Source organism: Choloepus didactylus, chromosome 7 (assembly GCF_015220235.1).
Source record: "Choloepus didactylus isolate mChoDid1 chromosome 7, mChoDid1.pri, whole genome shotgun sequence".
Taxonomy (NCBI): domain Eukaryota; kingdom Metazoa; phylum Chordata; class Mammalia; order Pilosa; family Megalonychidae; genus Choloepus; species Choloepus didactylus.
In genome coordinates this window covers 13,801,301-13,822,150 of record NC_051313.1, presented here as the reverse complement: position 1 = coordinate 13,822,150, position 20,850 = coordinate 13,801,301, and the positions used below count along the sequence as shown (strand labels likewise).

The window sequence follows — 20,850 nt, the reverse complement described above, 5'->3', positions numbered from 1 at the left end:
GAATTATTTTTTTTTTTTTTATTTGAAGGAGACCATCTGATTTGAGGGATATAGTAACCTTAGGAAAATTCTGTTTAAAAGAAATCACAAAAAAATTTTTTTTTAAGTTGGTGTGTAAGTATCTGTGGCTTATTTATTGCCTATACAAGAAAATCAAAACATGACATAAGATAGGATTATATTCAACCCCATAACAAAAGAACTTTATTATTGTTCTGTCTACTAATACACAGATAATAGCAGAGTCCCACACAGTGAAATAACCCTGTATTTTTAGAACAACTCAACTACACATGATTGGCTTATACACTCTTATCACTTTGTTCTATATGTTAAACAGCTGTTTAAAAACATGAATGTCAAGGGAGTAATTTGTTATGAGAGAGTTTTTTTTTTTTGGATAGAAATGGAAAGGGACTTAAGTTTACATTTGCTAGCTCTGACTTATATATAATCTTGCCATCATCATTGATGAACAATTGTTAAGGACCTACTTTTAAACGTATAATATTAAAGTTCTTCTGGTGAGAAACTGTGAAATGCGTTCTTAACAAAACATAGGAAATGTCAGTGAATTAAGAACATTCAGTTCTGGTCTGTTTGGGCCATATAGCTCTTTGGCTTTTGATATGAGAACTAATTAATTAGTTAAATTAAAACTAATGAGATTAAGGTGGTTGGTTTATAGACTGAAAAGATGAAAAAGAAATTGCTTTTTTATTGGACTTGGAAAGTGAACCCACTGGTCAGGTAATGCATATATTGTACTTTAAAAATTCAATTGTGCATTAGTTGCAAAAAAATACAGCTCGGATAAATTGTACAAGCAACTTTTTATTAGTCCACAGTGATAGCCCATGAACATTCCAGTAGCATATAAAGCTAACCTTTCTAAAGTGCCTTTTCTTAGTGAATGCTGATCAAACTCTGAACTTCATTATAAACAATTAGATGTTAACCATGTAAAATTAACTGTTTATTAGAATATCTAAGCAAAATTATTGCCTAAATTTTGCCAATTTTGTTCAGATTTGCTTATTTGAATTAAAAATTGCTTGACTGCCCTCAGAATTATTATAATTTAATTTCATGATAAAGAATGATGGTCATAACATATTCACATTTAAAAATTCTATAATTTAATATGATTTGACCCTCCTAGAAATTTTTACTTTATACATATGATTTAAATCAAGTTAGACATAAATCAGATTGATCCCAGTCTGTAATCCAAAAATGTGGTTGTTATTACTTTAATATACAAGGAAATTGAGATTCGGAGAGCTTGAGTAAAATGCTTAAAGTCCTATAGCTAGTATGCCTCCAACTTTTACTTGTTATATTTGACCTCACTGTTGCTTCAGCTTATCTGACCAACCCTCCCCCAGGTTGGTCCACTGTTCAGCACTCTCTCTCATAAAATGCTCCATCTCTAGCTTCAGGCATGTCAGAATTTTAGGTAACCATGGGCCATGCAGAAGTAAACAGTTGGACAGAAAGTCTGAAACTTAGGATATGGTCTCGTTGAACATGTAGAAGTACGGGTCCTCAACAGTAGGGTCATCAGCATATGTGGTCACCAGCATATGGGGTCACCGGCATATGGGGTCACCAGCATATGCGAGGGTTAGACCACCCAGACTGTGTGCAGTAAGAACAACATGATCAAAGGATGGAAGATCTGCTAGACAGAGAAAGAGAGTACACGGTATCAGATGCCAACTGAACGGTTCCAAAGGATGTTTAATGGGATCTCGTAGAGCAGAGAGGTCCAGAAAGATAAGGACTGAATGTATTTACCATATTTGTCAATTAGGTGATCATTGGGCATTTCTAGTAGGAGTGTCTTCACTAAAGTTTTGGTGCCCTGAAGCCAGATTATAATCAATGAGATGTCAGAAAGTGGAGAGAATTGTGCTATCCAAGAGTATAACCACTGGCCACATATGGCTATGGAGTGCTTGTAATGTGGCCAGTGCAGATTAAGTATAAAATGCACATCAGATTTCAAAGACTTAGTATGAAAAGGAGAACATAAAACATCTCCCTGATAATTTTTAAAAATTGATTACATGTTGAAATAATGTTTTGGATATATTGGGTCAATTAAAATATATGAAAAAATAATTTTACATGTTTCTTTTTATGTTTTTAATGTGGCTACTTGAAAATTTAAAATTATATATGTGGGCACATTTGTGGCTCACATTATATTTCTAGTGAACAGTGCTGACATGCACTCTTCTCTTAAGAAGTTCAGTTTAAAAGGAGATGAGAACAAGCAGATAGTATCTAGATGGAAACGCAAGGTCGAGGAGAAGGACTTTTAAACTTGCCTGTGCCCTGCTGGAAAGGGAGAGTTTGAAGGAAATATGAGAAACGGTCTGAGTCATGGAGCCAGATCCCCTAGAGGGGGCAGTCAAGGGGAGTCGAGTTTGCAGGTGGAGGAATGGAATTGATCTGGAAGAAGACATCACGTCCTCTGGACTCTGACAAAAGGAGGTGAAGATAGATCCAAATGCAGATAAATCTGTAGGTGGGGGTAGAGACAGGAAGTTGAAGGCAAATGCAGTATAAAAGACTTTTCAGACTAATCGATCAAATAGATTAAAATGAGGAGGGATTTGTGAGACCTCAGAGAGGTGGAACTGAACTAGATTGCCTCACAAATCCCTCCATCACAACATTATATGAATGTAGACTATTATTTTTTTGGGCAAAATTAGGATTTTGTGTATGAGGGATGATAAATCTTTTTTTGACATAGGGAGATTTCTATTGTACAGGAATTTGTTACAACAGTGCGTAATGAAGATTCACACTTGATCTGAAAACGAAGTGCTGTTATCGACTCAAATTATGTTACTTACAGGAGAGTTTGACACCGTGCAGAGCCCCTCCACCCCCATCAAGGATCTGGACGAGAGAACCTGTAGGAGTTCAGGGTCAAAGTCTCGAGGAAGAGGCCGGAAAAATAACCCGTCCCCACCTCCCGACAGCGACCTGGAGGTAGGCCTGCAGAGCTTTTAAAAAGTGCAACATAGTGTTTTCATTTTACTAAGTAGTGTATTTTGCACCTTACAGCTTTCCATAACGTTTCTAACTTAAAAAAGACAAAAGAAAGATATATCATGAATTGAATGTACTGCTTTGTAGTGGGCATTGTGCAGCTCTCAAGTTTGAGGTTTCATCCATTATATATGACAAAATTGAAAGTAATAGCGACTTAAGGATGATAGTGCTTTATAAATTCTAGGCCTGAGATAAATGTCTTTTGATCCAAATTGGCACCAACAGGAATTTTAAAAAGAAAACTATTTTTGTGGGAAAATTTTCTGAGAAACACTCTTTATATCTGGTAGTACTAAAGTATAAATCTGTAGGTCAATAGATTTAAAAAGGTAAAATTAATCTGTATGGAAAGGAAAAGTCATATTCTGAAAATAGGAAAAAAAAACTGAGCATGTGATATATGTCTGTGTAAATATCTCATTATATGCCATTTTTTTTCTATTGTGCACTTCTCTGAGAGGTGGCCATGCTAGACAGGTTGATTTTTATTCTAAAACAACAGGAGAAACGTTCTCTAACCCTAACGTTTACTTCTCACGTAACTTTATATCCCAATTAAGAAAAAAATATATATTTCCAGGATTATTAAAATCAAGTGATAGACATTGTGCCTTTCCATAAAAAATAATTTCCTTTACCTGAACAAAGGGAGCAGATTCAAATGCCTCTGGGAGCTGGGTTGGGTGATCTACATGAATCCAGGGAACTGGTAGTCTCAGCTCCCTAGATTCTCTGCTGCAGTCAGAACCCAGAAGTTCATTTGAAACCTCCTGATTTTGAAATGCTGGTAAATATCTTTAAATCCTTCAAAACTTTGTGCAAGCCAAACAACACATCTGCTGGCCTAATTTGACCCAAGGGCTCACACTTTGCAATTTCTGTTTTTGGGGGTTATGCACTGATTCTTTTAAATATACATTTTTTAAGTTTAATTCTTTACAGCCCTATAGTTCATGAACCCATGAGTTATAAAACTTTGCAATTCGGAGTTTCAAGTACATTTGTATCATAAAGTCCCAATGTGTCCTTTTGGTAATAACTGTAAGTAAAAGTTTCAAAGAATTCATTCAGATTAAAACATCTTATTTTTAACCTTTTAACTGTTTGCATTACTCTTTTTTAATTTAAATACAATTTTATTGAGCTATATTCACACACCATATAATCCATCCAAATTATATAATCAGTGGCTCACAGTATCATCTATAGTTGTGCATTCATCACCACAATCAATTTTAAAGTGTTTTCATTATTCCAGAATAAAGAAAAATAATAAAAATAAAAAAGAACACCCTAAAATCCTATTATTTATACATATTATTTATTTATATATTGTCTTTATTTTCTTACACACATATATATATATAAATATATATATGTAGTCTTTATTTTCTTACTCATCTGCCCATACACTGGATAAAGGACATGTCATTCACAAGGTTTTCACAATCACATGGTCACATGATAAAAGCTATAAAGTTATCAAGAATCAAGTCTAGAGATTACAGTTCAATCAATTTAGGCATTTCCTTCTAGCTATTCTAATACACTAAAACCAAAAAGGAATATCTATATAATGCATAAGAATAGCCTCCAGAGTGACCTCTGATGCTACATTTGACATCTCTTAGCCACTGAAAGTTAATTTTGTTTCATTTCTTTTCCCCCTTTTGATCAAGAAGGCAATCTCAACCCTGTGATATTTGCATCACTCTTGCTCCTCCGATGTTACAAGTATTTAATTTGTCACATTTGAAAGAAATTAATGGAGTAGAATAATTATAAAATGGTATGAAAATTATATCCAATAATAAAGCAAGATGTTTTCTAGTTCTACAGAGACTTCTGTCTTCTCAGAACTGTATAATTCTTAGACATTTTTCTTTTGTGTTTTCAGCGTGTGTTTGTCTGGGATTTGGATGAAACCATCATTGTTTTCCACTCACTCCTTACAGGGTCGTATGCACAGAAATATGGCAAGGTAAGGAATTGAGAAATTTTACTCCAAGAAATCTTCTTAGAACTATGGTTTTTTTTTTTTTTCAGAAATCAAGGGTCATTTTGAAATATTTTAAGTGCCTTTATTGCACCCTACCAAATCTGCTCTTAATTATTTATTTCCAGTGGCTCATGCCTTTTAACGTGAATTGGCAAATTTTATACAACTAATTCAAGTAGGTTTCTTTTCTCTTTCTTCATAATGACTTTGCGTGTTACACCTCAAAACTGAACTTCTTACTCTCACAAAATTACTTTAGGAAAAAGGTGTTGTGCATTGAAATGGACTTGAAAACATTATAAAATCATATATATCCTCTAATAAGGGAACTTTCAGAAATCGTTTGAATTAACTTGTTGCACCAAATGTTGCTATAGGATGCCATTTGAAATAAGCAAAAAATAACTTTTTGGCTAAAGGATCCTTTGGATTTATGAATAAAATATTTTTCTCTAACTTGAGTAAGCACATGAACATCCAGTGAGGATAGCAACCCCCCCCAAACACACGCACACACGCGCACACACACACACACACACACACACCACACACACACACACACCATTCAGGAACAAATGGCCTCATTACTCTTCTCCCTTTCTCTCTTGTCATTGTTTTCATAGCTAGCTTCTTTTAACAGTCTTGTTTAAGCCATTTCCCTTGGAGTCCTTAATGCTTTAGGGCTCATTCTTTAACCAGTTAGTTGAGTACACTTGGGCCTACCTTCAGTTACTATATCGAAGTTGTATCTGTCTCCTTCACATATCACACTGGCAGAGCTCTTTCGAACTGTATTGCACTGTCTTTATGTGGGTGAATTTATACCTTATTTGATAGTGTCATGTCCATTCAATATGCAGATTTTTGAAACTATGTTAAGCTTTATTGAATTTTTCTTTCTAAATTGCGCTTTTGGTGAGTCTGCTTTGCCATTTGTTTTTTTGTTTGTTTTGTTTTTTGTTTTTTGTTTTTTTTTTGGTATAGGCAGGTGGTGTTGCTAAACAGATATGAGAGGTGACAATTTTTTTGAACAACCGTTTAGAAGGAGTCTTAAGCTCTTTATCACAATTGCCATCATCTAAAACTGTGATCTCCCAGTTGGGGCATAAGTGTGCATTTGTGTGAGGGAGACATGAGACGCACCACTGGAATTAGGAAAGAAAATATTAGAACTTATACTTTATATATATTCATACATATATAGTCTTTTATTTTTCATATTAATATTATATTTGTTTTATCTAATATAATCTAGTTATATATGGAATATATATTTACAACTCATATTTATTAATTTCTATTTTATCTGTTTAATAATGAATATAATTTATAAATCCATGCATATGATTATAATTTAAAGTAAATTTATGTAATTTATAAATAAATAAATGTACACAAATTTGAGGTGCACACTCAAAATTTTATTACTGATGAAGTATTCTATCTAAAAAGGTTCCAGACAGCAATCTAAAGCATTTCTTCTGGAATAATAATGGCTTAGGATAAATTCTGTTAGATTGTTGCAGTATATTTATGAAACTGCCTTTCATATTAGACATCCAAATAAATATTCCCTTCACAATAGTCACCATTAGAGGTTATACCTAAATATCCATATTGCTTCACTTGTGCCAAATTAGTGATGAAATTTATTTCCTGAAATTACCTTCAGATTGTTAACATGTTTCCTGGCTTCAGGTTTTCATCCTTTCATGATAATGTTGATCTTTAGAAATAGTAAGATCATTTGGACCCAAGGAAATAAATAAGAAGCATGGTAAAAATGCCATATATATATTGATTTTTTTGTCAAAAAAATACCATAGTGTAATGATGCTGATTTTCTTGATTGACTAAAAAATTAGCTCTAAGAACTGCTCCCAAAGTGAAATTGTCACACCTCTCTCAGCAATGGTTCATTGCTGAAATAAACCTATCACCCAACCTGATGACCACCTTTGATGTGCCACACTCATTTCAACACACAAATTTCATTATTTTAAAGTATTGTCTACAATGCTTTGTTCAGATACCAAATAGAGACATTCTCCATACTTACAGAATCTTCAAACACAGCAGAGAATACCAAAATGGGTGGGGCAAAGTGAGGAGAAGAAAGAAACTGACATTTATTGAATGCCCACAATGTGCCATGTGTTAAGCATCACAACTATTTTAAGGGGTATATAGTTCTCTCCAGCCCCAATGAGGAAACAGACTCAGGAAATAAGATGTGTGCAAGTTCACCCAGAGCAACAGTGGCCCTGGACTATTTGACATGGGCCATCTGCCATGCAAGTCAATATCTAAGTGAGATTGCCTAAGAGTAGAGGAGGAAGGGTATTTAGTAAAGTGCTGTGTGGGTAGTTGTACCAATTCTCCTTTAAGATGAAAAACAACTTGGTCTATTTTTCTATGAAAAGGTGAAGCACAGTGTGCCAGATATGCAGTAATGGGTACCTGGAAATGAAGCAGAATATAAAAAGACTGTGGGGCTCTGTTGGAAGGCTTGAGGAAGATGATACTACATTTATAAAATGGCTAAATGTGATAGACCCCATAAAGCATTTCAGGGGCAGTAGGGATATTGAAGGGCAAGAACTTTTGAGTCAGATAAACTTAAGTTTGAGAAACAAGTTCTGAATGCAGCTTTCCAACCTTGGGCAATTAATTAAGCTCTCTCAACTTCTGTAAAATGGGAATAATACTATCTATAGTGAATAAGAATTAAGGAGATAGGATGTTTAAAGGGCTTAGCAGAACACATGGTGTGAATTAACACTCAAAAGATCGGAGCTGTTAGTAGCCAGCTTCACATACTTTATCCTGTCATTTCTCACAGGTATTCTGCTGTAACTTGTGATCTAGATTTTATGGATGAGGAACCTGGGGTTATGAGAGTTCCTATATTGGAAATCAGATCACTCTTGCAACAAGTCCATGATTTTTCTACTCTTCTGTGCTGCTGCAAGAAGGTAGTTAGAATTGGCCGTAGTAAATGCTGTTTTAACTCTAGGGCAATTTAAGAAAACTAAAATAAAAATGATTTTAAGCCATATTTTTTCCTAAGCAAAATGAAAGCGCCTTTATTGAGTTCCATGAAAGTAATAGATTACTTCATTTATTGAATTATTTATATTTTTTAAAAAGTCATTTTATCATTGACATTTTTCTTAAACTCAGTAATGAACTCACTGCCTTTTAGCCACTAAGACACTCACGTTTTGGCATTTTAAGTAGTAGTTCAAAGAGGGATGTTAGAGCAGAGCAGGGCAGCTGGGGACCACACACAGCCCTGAGGTCAGGGCAAAGAGGACAGGGAGGACGTTGTGTAGCTTTGGCTTCACAGCAAACCGGAAGTGAAGACCGGGAGGAGCTCTAGACGGGCTGTGTGCAGCTAACAGAGGTTTATTAAACACAAGGCAGAGGTGCTCCCTGCTCTCATCTCAGAGACTGATAACTGCTGCTGCGAAGACAATTAAACTAGATCACGTGGACAGCCACTGGAGGAGTCACTGACATTGAGCCTTGAGCTACAGGAAGGCGCTGGCCCTGTGGGCGTGAGGGTGGGCCCTGGGGAAGAGGATTCCAGGCAGAGCATTCACAAGGGGCCTGGGCTGGAACCCCCTTCCAGTGTCCCAGGAGTCTGAAGAAGTCCACAGAGCGGGCAGGAGTAAATGAGGGGGGCATGAAACAAACTCAGAGAAGTAGCCAGCCCAGGTAGGACCTGGCTTGAACCTGGTGCTTTGATCGTGTTCTGGGTGCAATGGAAAGCTGTTGGGCAGTCTTGGGCAGGATTGTGACATGACTGCTCTGTGGAGGGTGGAGTTCAGAGGAGCACGGGGTGGGGGGGGGACAAAAGCAGACCATCTAGGAGGCTACTGTGTAGGAAGAACTGGTATGGGTTTAGAGTAGCGCAGTGGTTCTCAGACTTCAGCATGCATCACGGTAGCCTGCAGGACTTTTGAAACACACATCAGGTGGCTGCCATCTTCCTCACCCACCCTGCTCTCAGAGTTTTATTCATTTGGTCTGGAGTGGGGTCAGATAATTTGCGTTTCTAACAAATTCCCAGGTAAAGCTGATGGTCCTGGACTCTGATTTGAGAACTCCTGGAATAGAGCATTTGCATTTCCCAAACTTTTTTGTGGAGTAAACCAATTACAGGACATTTTATTGGATGGCTTCCAAGAAAAGACCCATGGTGAAATAAATTAGGAAGTTCTGGCATTTTATGGGCCATTTCTTAGGCAATCTCAGAGCTTATTTTCATACTAAAGGTCCTGAGATATTCTACAGTGAAGAAAACTTTGTAAACGTGTTTAAGCCGTCAGTTCCCTAATGTCTTCAATAATGACCTTGACATCTGACCAAAATGAGATCCTTCTACTGACTAGCTGACAACTCAGAAGTACTTTGCAGTAACAGCAAAAGTGGCCAGGGCCACTATTTCTGGGAAAAACCTTTATACCTTTTCAGGTTGTCTAAGCGTGCAGTTGTGATGCAACTTCATCCTTTTCCTTTTTTAGATGCCTTCTTAGAGGCATTATGGTATAACTTAGTGATTGTTCAGTCCTTCTCTTTCAGCCAGAGAATATTTTATGCACATAGATCCATAGATCTTTATAGAAAAACATGTAAGGAAGAGCTGCTGTAGTTGAAGTGTAGGGGTGGGGTCTGGAGATAGCCCCTTTCCCTCACATTGCCAGTCCCCTGCTCCTCATTCTGTCACCCTGAGGTGACTGAGTCCTGAGGTCCTAGGTATTCCTCAGAGCATTGCAAGAAGCTGAAGAAGCAGAGAGCAAGAAGTTAGAAGACTCATTATGTGACCCAAGTCCTGTGTCTGGATGTGCTAAGGGCAAGTCATTTAACCTCTGAGATGGTTTCCCTGACTGAAAATGGTTATAATACGCTTCCTTCCTGGGGTGACTGGGACGGGGAGTAGAGAAGTAGAAATAAATGAAATATGTAGATATGTGAAAGTAGCAGTCATCTAAGAAAACGGCCATCTAACTCCTAGGCCAGAGAAACTTAAGTAAAAATATACGTTCTTCTATCCAAACAAGAAATAACTAAAGGCACATATTTTCAGATATACAGAAGGACAATATTTATGCTTAAAGCACACTAAGTGGTACAGCAGTGTCCTAAACTAGAATGAACTGAGAGCTGGAGATGTAAGCCCCAGAGATGTAAAATCATTACCATCCGTCCATCCATCCATCCATCCATCCCTTTCTCTCTCCTCTCCCTCTTCCACCTCTTCTAAATAATAGGTAATGGGAAGTACCTTTCTGAGCCCTTGCATGTGCTGGGCACTCGGCTGAGTGTCCTGTTACAGGCATCATGTCTTCAGCTTTACCCTTTGTCACTGTTCTATGTGACACAGCTGGTAAGTGGGGCGGCCAGACTGGAACCCACATCTCTTTGACAGGCTCTTAATCTTTATACTCTTCATGTCTCATGTTTTTCCCCACAGCTTATAAAGATAAAATGCATGGAACACAATCATTTAAGAATACAATTTTATTCTTCAGTTGAGTAAAAGTAACTAACTTGTGTTTTAATTAAAAACTTTTTTTCCCAAAACCTTACTTCCATTCTTAAATAAATCTGAATTTTCCAAGGTTCTTCCTTAATACATTACCACTCTTTGACTCTGTTTGGCTGTCAACATGCTCTCTTCCCAAGCAGAACTGTTCCTGGATGTGTACCACAGTGGCAAATGAGGGACATCGGTATTTGAGCCGTGGTGCCTGTGAGGCTGATGATGGGTTTTGCAGCTGAGCACCACTTGGCACGTACAGTTTTCTGCTGCAAAACTCTGAAATAGGATTTGTAAATTTGACAGGACGTGGACCGGGAATTATCTATCATTTGTCAGTTTATGAAGACTGTTATGATTAATAGTATATATTATTTGACCTTATCAGTTGCATTAATTCCTCTCTTATTTTTTTCTTTTGGGGGGATGGAGTGGGAAAGGCATGAAGGGAACTAAACAAATTATGCTTTAAAGATTTAATTTATTTGGGAGCATTAACATCTCACTTGCCATGAAGCCATGATTCTCCAAAGTTATTTCACAGTATGGATGTGGAGGGGCCCAAGCTAGGGTAAGACTGAAGGACATGTGAGCAGTTACTTTACAGTGAGAATCAGAATTCAAGCTCCCCGAATTACTTGCTCATTTTAGGCAACATCTTATATAAGCAGCTGGGAAAATAATATCACCCAGATAAATCAACTGATTATTTTATTTTAAACAACCTACACACACTCATGTAGAAAAAAGGCTTCCAAAAGAGCTTCAGCTGGATTTTCAATTATAGGATAGCGTGAAGATAAGTACTGACTTTCATCATAGGCTAAAGAAAACAGGGTTTAATTGGAAGTGATTAGAATTAATCCAGTGTTGGAACCCATGGACCTTCCCATGCTGTTATCTCCCCTCTGGGCATGATGGTTTGAGGGCCCTGGCTGGGGAGGTTGGGTGGACCTGATACTGAACTCCAGCCCCACCTCCTACGACCTTGGGTAGTTCAGCCGACCTGAGCCTCAATTTCCTTCTGTATAAAAATGGGGAGAATAATGAAAGATGATAATTCAATTGTGAGGCTTAACTGAGCTACTGTATTAAAATGCGTAGCATATTGCCTACCACAGAATAAGCATTCAATAAGTGTAACCTATTTTATTTGAATATCAAGGAAAACTGAATTTGGGGGAAACCGAATCTTTTCTAAAGATGTTTGCATTCCAAATTTGTACCTGTATTTGTATCTCTCAACTCTTAGTTCATTATTGTAGAGAAATAGTGCTATGCCAGGATGACCAGAGAGTGGTTTGTATATACAGTGATTGAATGCAGAATTTGCAAGCCTCAAAAAATTATAATGTCTTTCATGGTTGCTCATGATGTGTGTGTATATGTGCATAAATATAGTACCTCAATATATAAAATAAAGCTCAATCAAAGAGAGTGACACTATCTTAGTGAGGTTGGGGGATGATGCTTTCTATCGTCTTCTCTTTCAAAGCTCTGTGTTTCTCTTTATTAAACATACATTGATTTTAGAGAAATTGTGGTTTTTTTTTCTATGGGATTGAATGGTTCTAGGTGATATCATAAATAGCCAAATATCTTACTAACTTTTCTTTAAGCCCAACCTACCAAATTATTACTGGCCATAAATAATAAAGGGGAAAAGATCTTTGAAAGTGAAACACATTCATTAACTTGAACCCAAGATACCAAAAAAATAGCTGATAATGAGTCTCTCAAAAACACAGACTTCCAGAGGTGCCTTCTATAAGTCCCTTCAGTTGCAGTCCCTCTTATCTCATTTGATAATCATTCACTCACACATCCTGGCTGGGGCTAGTGCGTTAAATTTCTGGGGGAGGTTAGATCATCAGCTTCCCTTAAGTTTCCATAAATCATCATCAACTTCCTTTCCCAAAGTTAATGTCTTCACCCATCTTTTCCACAGCCTCCTTCTAACATGACTTTCTCCTTGCCTGACTGGGTGTATCCATTTGCTTTCTCTGCCCCACCAGACTCAGCCCTTGGCTTTCTAACTCGTCTTCCCCCAGTCAGTCTCACCAACCTTTTTCTTTCCATCCATGTGCTATCCTATTGCTGATGCCACTGCTATAATTTCCTTTTAAGTGTATTTATCCATTATTGGTTTAATAAATGTGGTGATGTTTTTCAATGGGTTTTCTTCTGATTGAAATTGTAGAAGCTGGTAGGGGTACATAGGCTGAGGCCCTTCTGAGGTGCCTCCATCGTAGCTTCTGATTACTCAGTGCTGACCACTGTTCAGTTTTGTTGCTGACATTGAACACTTGGACCTGGAACAAATCCTTTTTATTCCTTGGCAAACATTCACTAGTTTTTCATCTTGACCAGCTTCCCAACAGGTAGTTGGCTACATTACTAAGAAAGAGGCACCAGGGGCCATTTGGTTATGAAGATAAGTCTGCAGAGGCTCTTTATGGGGGTGAGGGTGGAGAAATGTACTCTTATTCATAACTTCCTTTCTACTGAGTGATCAGACCGACTCAAGTCTGAGAGTTTTTTGGAAGCTCTACAGAGACTTAACTCCTGGGGAGACACAAGGACATACAGCTCTCGTCTTCCCTAACTGTCCAAACCTTCTTCATGAGATCTCTTAGACTAGAGATCTCTTAGACCAGTGCTTCTTAAATGTTTATATGCCTATAAGCCACCTGCAAATTTTTGTAGGATAAAGATTCTGATTCAGACCTGGGGCGGGGTCTGTAATTCTGCCATTCTGACAAATCCCAGGTGGTTTTATTTGCACATTGGAATCACCGGAGAGATTTGAAATTACCGTTTCATGGGACCCACACCAGAGGATCCAGTTGATTTGGTATAGGTGTGTAGGTGTGGTCTGGGCATCAGGATTTTAAAAGCTTCGCAAGTGTGACTCCTGGTTGGCCACGTTTGAGGACCATGTCACAGACATCATCATCTGATTTAGAGTCCTATAATCTCTATAATCCCTCTTTTGCATAGTGTCAAGAGCCTTATCCCTGTGTTTCTCCATCAGGCTCATCTTGCAAACAACCTTAACCTGTCCTCTTCCTGCACCTCTACAACTGAATGTAGCTGCAAATCTCAAACCCCAGCACTTCTGGAGTCCTTGACTCTTCCCAGCTGACGATTTCACACCTTCTCTCCCCTCAGGCCTTCAGAGACCCCTTTTCAAAACCCCCTTAGGTAGGGACTTTGCTTTGATTCTATGCTTTATGCCCAGAGTTTGAACGTGGCTAGCACATGGTAGACAACAAATACAGGCTGAAAAAATAAATGTTCCTGAAAACATTCTCCGGTCCCCCCTGAGAACTCTTAAGCCCACTAACTACCCATCACAGAGAAAATTTCTCAGTTGTAAAATTTCCCTCTGATTCGTGACTAGATTAATTAAGAAGAGTTCCTATATTTTAAGAGATCCAGTCGCTATTTCCACCTTGGTTCCTGGAGCTGGTTTGGCATCCTTCTTCCATAGTGAGTGTGCACATCTTCTCTCTCCCTGTGCAAGTCTACAGATATGCTTCGGGTCCCAAAGGAATAGCTGTTCCAAGAGCTTGAGCACTGCAAGTTCTTAAAAAAAAAAAAACTTCCTCCATTTCTTTAAAAATATATAATTGCTGCCTCTCCTGCAATATTTTTACATTGTGTCCCTAGAGGAGAAATTCCAGCTGATGGCCCAATGCAGGGCAGAGACCCATAGACAGTCTGGCTCCAGTTTATGCTCTGAGCTACCACGGCTGATAGGCATTAGTATTTTGATATAGAGAAGTGCCATACTTGATCCTGACTTGATTATACACTGGTAATATCTGGCTTAGAGTCACACACTTAAGGGCCAAGAGGTGTTCCTTTTTCTTTTTCTTCCTCTTCTCTCATTCTCACTTTTTCTGTCTCTCTCTGGATTTAACAAAATATCTGGGGAATAGTTTCAGTATTTTAATAGTGCAGTACACAGAATAAACTGGCAGAAGTTCAGTTTGATCCATATTAAAGTCTGTTGTAGACACTTTGACCCAATTGGAATGATTACATACATATTATTGGGTATCTGAGCTTCCACAAAACCCTGGCAGTGCCTTTTTTCCCCCTTTTTCCCCTCTATTCAAGTTTTCACTATCACTTCATTTTAGACCCGAAACTCAACACTCACCACAGTTAAACTGAAAAGAGGCAGTAACTATTGGTTCCTAAGTTGCCCCATATTTTGACAAACATCTAAGGAAAATGAGCAAACATCCCAAATAAAACTTGGGTTTCAATCCAGAAGTGTGTTTCATTCTCAGATGTCTGATAAAACTGTGGAATCGCAGGCACTGGAAGTTCCTTCTCAGTCTGGCAAGGCGGGGGGTGCCCAGCATTACAGAGACACGGGTCGCCATGACCACCCCCACCCGGTGCCTGGTCATCTCTCTTAAGAGTCCTAGATCTGTGGGTCCTTTAGCTGGAAAAATGTTAACACTGTCATCTGCTTATGTGGAATTAGCTGTCTCAGTGACTTAGTAAGCTGGAAGAAATCAAAAAGTAAGATTAGATATTTGAAAGTGAGCCTGTACCAGACATTCCCTTAGAAACAAGACCGCCTCCTCTCACAGGCACGGTTTTCCTTGGCTTGTGACGTGACCATCCCCAGCCCATCTGTGTCAAGTGTGGCTGACGAAACACTTCCCTTTCCACAGACCTTGCTCTTTAGAAACCTTCGTAAAAGGCAGCTAGTTCATACTGCCACAAACCTCAAACCTAAACTTTCCCAGTGAAAAAATGATATTTTGCCAAACTGCTTACGAAGACCTGGCTCAAGCAGATTGTGTGATGTGGAAGCACCACAGCTTGAAAAATAAATGAGCAGCACCCCCAGGGCTGGGGTGACATTCCAATGGCGTGCCCAAATACAGTTTTCATCATGCCGCATGCCATCCTTGCTTGTTAGAGAATTCGTGTCGAGGTTTTGGTGTCTTTTTTAAATTACATTTGTTTGCATGCTTATCAGATGCACTAAATGCATTCTTCATGGGTTTTCCTATTGCTGTTTGGGTATGGTAGAGAGTTGTGCACTTCAGAAGCATGGAATCCATGAAAGTAACAATCAAAGAGGAGCAGTATGTTTTCTCCCCTCCCCCCCATAAATATGGTCTGTAAATGCAAAGAATCTGAGGAATGAACATAAGAAATACAATAATTTTATTTAAAACTTAAAAAGAAAAATAGGCCCATAATAGGATAAGAGCTTAACCAACCTAGTCTCAAGAAGGAAAACCTTTTAAATAAGATATTTCTGAACCCCCATCTGAAATATATATCTTCAGGGCAATAATCACCCAGAATATAATGGAGTAGTGTGGCACTCAGCTTTTATTGTCTTGGATCAGTGAACATGCCTCAAAAGCATAGAGCGTCACTAATGGAATTATATGTTTTCATGCTATAATGACATTTGATTTTTCCTGATATTTCTGTAGAGTTTATGTTCATGGTTCCTTGACTAGGCAGAATATTTACAATTTCCTATGTTCTCTGCCTGTCCAACTCCCTCCACAATAAAAAAAGAAAGACTAGCAATAAGAATTTTTAGACAGAAAAAAAACAAATATATATATATATTTTAAAAATTCATTCCACTTTCAGAGGTTTTCTTTCAAAAACAATAACAAAAGAATTTTATACTTGAAAGAATTTTATACCTGAAGGCAACTGAGCAAAGGAGCTCTCTGAGATCCAAAACTCCTTGAGACTCAATGGGCGCTTAATATTTTTTTAATCTGGTTCTCGAATGAATATTTGTTGATGAAATGTTTTATCTGGAAATGTTTTTTTTTTTATTTTTTTATTTTTTTGATAAATAAGGTTCTTTTTTAAAAATGGAATTTGTTTGATTTGGGGGCCTGTTGCTCCAAGTGGTCCTGTCCCTGGAAGACAGATGAATCTAGCAGTAGAGTCAACTGACCGGCGGACAACAGGGCCTGCACCAGATGCTCGGAAGCATGCAAACAATGAGCATCTGTTTTTGAGACGTGAGAATCCCAGCAATGAAATCCACAGAAATTGCTAATGAAGAGACATAAACAATGAGAAGATTATGTTGAAATCTACCATATTATTATTGTCTTATCTGCTTGTTTCCCCACATCAAGCCTTATCCTTGATCAGCACACCTCAATAATGCTTTTCTTTCTTAGCATCCAATTCCCTTTCTCCTGATTTTAAAGGCTACAGAATATGGGACTGACACTCACTTCATATATGTTTACACTAGGGCTTCCCACTGGAAGCATTATGATAGCACGTATACAAAGAAAACTGTTTTTTGCAGGGTAGGTATGGGATGAGGAGGGGCTTCTAACGCAAATGAAATTAGTTGGGGCATGTGGATGTTAAAGACATTTCACGAAATGCCATTCTTTAGAACATTGAGAACACCATTTCAGTTCCCTCTCCTCAAATCCCTGCAATCTGGCTCGTGGCCCAGCCACTCAACCCAAATCACCCTCGCAGACCTTCCAAAATAACTTCTCAGCCAAAACCAATACTATCCTTCTAGACTTGTCAGCTATATTGAAAACCACATTCTTCTCCCCTCTAACACCCATTCTGGCCTCATATTCTGAGGATGTGTCCCTTTCAGGTTTTCCATTTTCCTCATCCCTAGAGTCAAATCTATAACAGTTCTCCTTTAGGGATCATTCCAACTTTGATAATTTCGAACACACTCATGCATGAATTTTTGCCATATCTCAGGTCCTAAACTCTACTTGTTAGTCTTATATCTTTTGATGCCAGGCTTGAACTGCAATTAAACACAATAAAGTAACAACTCTTGGTCTTGATTCCCAACTCCCTGCTGTTTCTCTATATATTATATATAAAATAAATATATAACTATATAAATATATAAAATATATAAATATAAATACATAATTGCTTGGTTTCTGTAAGCAAAAATTGAGTCATTTGCACTTTTTATTAATCCTTTTACTTTGATTAAGCTTCTAAAAGTACCTATTTTCTTCTCAGATTATATTTGCTGAATTAATGTTTGTTTAGTTACCCTGCACTCTTCTCTCTTCAGCCTTAGTCAAATGCAAGTTAGATCAAACTATGCAGATATTCACATGGAGATGCTTATTGCCCTGGTGAACAAAATGCAATTAATAATTAATTGGTGGATTCGCTGTCCCCTACCAGCTCTTCCTCTGTCACCTCAAAGTAACATTCTCAGCTCAGGTCCTACAGACATCCAGTTGATCTACTTTTCTTGGTCTCCTCTCTCATTTTTCCCCATTCTTTAAAGAACTTCCACTCCTTTTTCTGAAAAATCTCCTCCATTTTTCAGAACCCCATCCAAATCCCTTTCTCCAAAGAACTTTTCATGGAGCCAATGTATAAATGGGTCATAGGATCTGGCTTGTTTTCTTCCTTCTTCTGTTATGAGCATAAGAAAATGTATCCTGAGTCATTTCCTTTGGAAATGCACCTCTTTGAAATTGGGCTATCTTTTGAATTGTAGGTAAAAATCTCTCTAGCCTTCCGTCCCCCCTCCCCCGTGCTCCCTACCTCACCAATATGCATTTAAAACTTTATTAACAGTAGACACTGAAATTTTCCCTCATTATGTATGCATTTTCTTTCCAGGACCCCCCTATGGCTGTAACCCTTGGACTCCGAATGGAAGAAATGATTTTTAATCTTGCTGATACAAATTTATTTTTTAATGATTTAGAGGTAAGAATTTAAACAGGTAAGAATAGTTGTATCCAACACCCAGAACCCTTAGATGGCTTGTGTGTATGCGGGCAAGCTCAAGAAAACAGAAATGTGGAAATTTAGCACCAGAGATCTGTCAAGTTCCTGTCAAGGGGAAGAATTGTATATAAAACTGTAAAAAGAAAGCTAAATTGTGTTAATGAATACATATGTACTGGCACGTATTTAGAACTGAAAAATAAAATAAAATCTGTTGATTCTCCTATGTCTCAGAAGAAGAAAGGTCACTTTTGCCATCCTGCACTATATATCCCCCTCGATTGCTCCTGGTTGTTTCAGTGTCTCAACCGCACCCCAGTTGGCCCCTTTGGAATAGGCAAGTTAGCTTTTTCAGCTTACTAACCAGAATGCTATTTAGGCAAATCACTGGACAGTTATTCACAGATACTATTCACACTGATAGCATGGATTGTTAAAATGTGCCGACAATCTGAACCCTGATTTTAGCCCACATTATCATTCCTTATTCCTTTCTCTTCTGGATAAAGTAAGCTAGAGCTCTTTACATAACACATCTAACTGGTTTGAATGCCTGTGTTTTCTCTTTTTTTCTCATTTATTTTTCCATTTCCAACCTCAAAATGCAAACAGGAGGAAGAAAAAGTAAAAAAAAAAAAAAAAAAAAGAAGGAAAAGGCCCGAGAAAACTAGCCTCAAAATATTAAAAAATGTCCTGTAATAAGGTATATAATCTGTGTGCTAATAAGCTGAGTTATTCGGCATCCAGAAGACAGAATTAAACTTATCTGAACAGTTAGCTCCAGGCAGAAGTACTGCTGGGTCAAGCACAACTATGCAGAAGCGGGAGGTTCTTTTCCTTTTTTGCTTTTTAACAGCCTCTTTAAATTTATTTATCTCATGGTTTCACATTGAAATAAAAGCATTTTTCTGCAATCATTTTATGCAGAGGAGGGAGATTTTTATTACTGAGCTCCCACTTTGTGCTATCTATTTTATGTTGGGCTTTCCACGAATTAATTAGTAACCTTCTGAAATAAGTATGTTTATCACATTAATTTGCAGAGGAGAAACTGTAGAGTCCAAAAACAGAGGCATCATGTCCAAGGTTACCCAACTGCTAAGTGGTAGAGGTGGCACTTGAACCCAGGTCTGTCTGTCTCCAGAGCACACACTTCTGCCCTCACCCTATGCTGAAATTAAAAGAAGTGCATGAGTGACTTAAATAAGTCTTTAAAATTGGCAAGGTCTTAAATCTAGTTTTAAGTTCCAATTGAGAGATAGGAGTGAAATGGGTGGTTCAGTACGCCCTGTTAATGAACATGCTGAAAATCTGTGTAGTAGCATTTTTTTTTTACCTCTGCAGGGGGACTTGTTTTTACTGGTTAATAAAATTACTCTGTTTCAAGAGGGTCTCTTTTCTTTAATGGGCAATATGAAAAAGTATCCTCTATTCTTGTTTTCTATTCTTAGGCAAGTTTTCCAGTTGTAGATAGTGAGGAATAATGATAGTCACTCAAAACCCTGATTTAAATTAATTCTAACTTATGCCTGTCTGGTATAGAGAATGATTTTATATAGATGCATGATAAGGAAACACATTTTAACCCTGTTTAGAACTTGAAATTTTTCACGTACAGTGATAACACCTTAAGTTTGTTTCTTGTTGGTAAAAATGGATGTTTCTCATTCTAGAGACGATTGTAAGATTATCAACCCTTTCAAAGCTGTAAATAAATAAGGGAGTTTTATATGGTTTAATCCAAGTTTTATGGTTTTTATTTCATTTAGTTCCTTATTTATTACTAAAAATAAATGTACCTTTAGCTTTTTTAGTGGCACATTAGAAGCCAGATGGAATAATTCACCACCCAACTTCTAAAAGAATACTAAACTGAGATGGTGAAAGTACCATATGATGAATTTGTGAATACCTTTAGCAAGCATGGAATGAATACTGGCATATCAGAAGTATGGTCTTTAAGAATTTAGGACTTTAAACTGTTTTACTTCGGATTAGATACTATATTAAATGTATTTTAAAAATACCTGTCAGAATCTCTGGTAGAAATAGTAACATGGAAAATATTTGTCTTGAATTTCTATTTTCTGATCATAGCTTTTTTGCTGTTATGGTTTGGAACATGATAAAAATTTCTTTTGATTCAAACCCTCAAACATAACCCATCCAACAATACTGTACCTAATGAAACAACTGAATCTCTGTATATAAGTTGATTGAACTTTCATTACACACACACTTCACACACACACACACACACACTTCCAGGTGAAGTGCGCAAGTGAAGGGAAACTCAAAAGTATATTATTGACTTAAATGAGAAAAATAAGCTAATGTGACTTTTTATGAAACTAATAAACTCTAAACAATAGCTATAGAGATCTTTCAGGGGTGTTACATTGATACGCACTCTCCTGTGTCTGAATCTGAAAGTCAACTTTGAGTTTCAATAAACCTCACATAGGCAAAGATTGCCATG

The 20,850-nt window shown here is 37.5% G+C and overlaps 1 protein-coding gene across 12 annotated transcripts in view; it reads left to right on the top strand.

Annotated features, from left to right (window-relative positions):
• EYA4 (EYA transcriptional coactivator and phosphatase 4) overlaps window positions 1-20,850 on the top strand; it is a 307,648-nt gene that overhangs the window by 269,183 nt on the left and 17,615 nt on the right. For all 12 annotated transcript variants that reach the window (XM_037844422.1, XM_037844416.1, XM_037844414.1 and 9 more), the window contains 3 exons: window positions 2,873-3,009; window positions 4,970-5,053; window positions 18,261-18,350. In XM_037844422.1, the coding sequence (XP_037700350.1) occupies window positions 2,873-3,009; window positions 4,970-5,053; window positions 18,261-18,350 (311 nt within the window). The remainder of the gene's footprint in view (window positions 1-2,872; window positions 3,010-4,969; window positions 5,054-18,260; window positions 18,351-20,850) is intronic.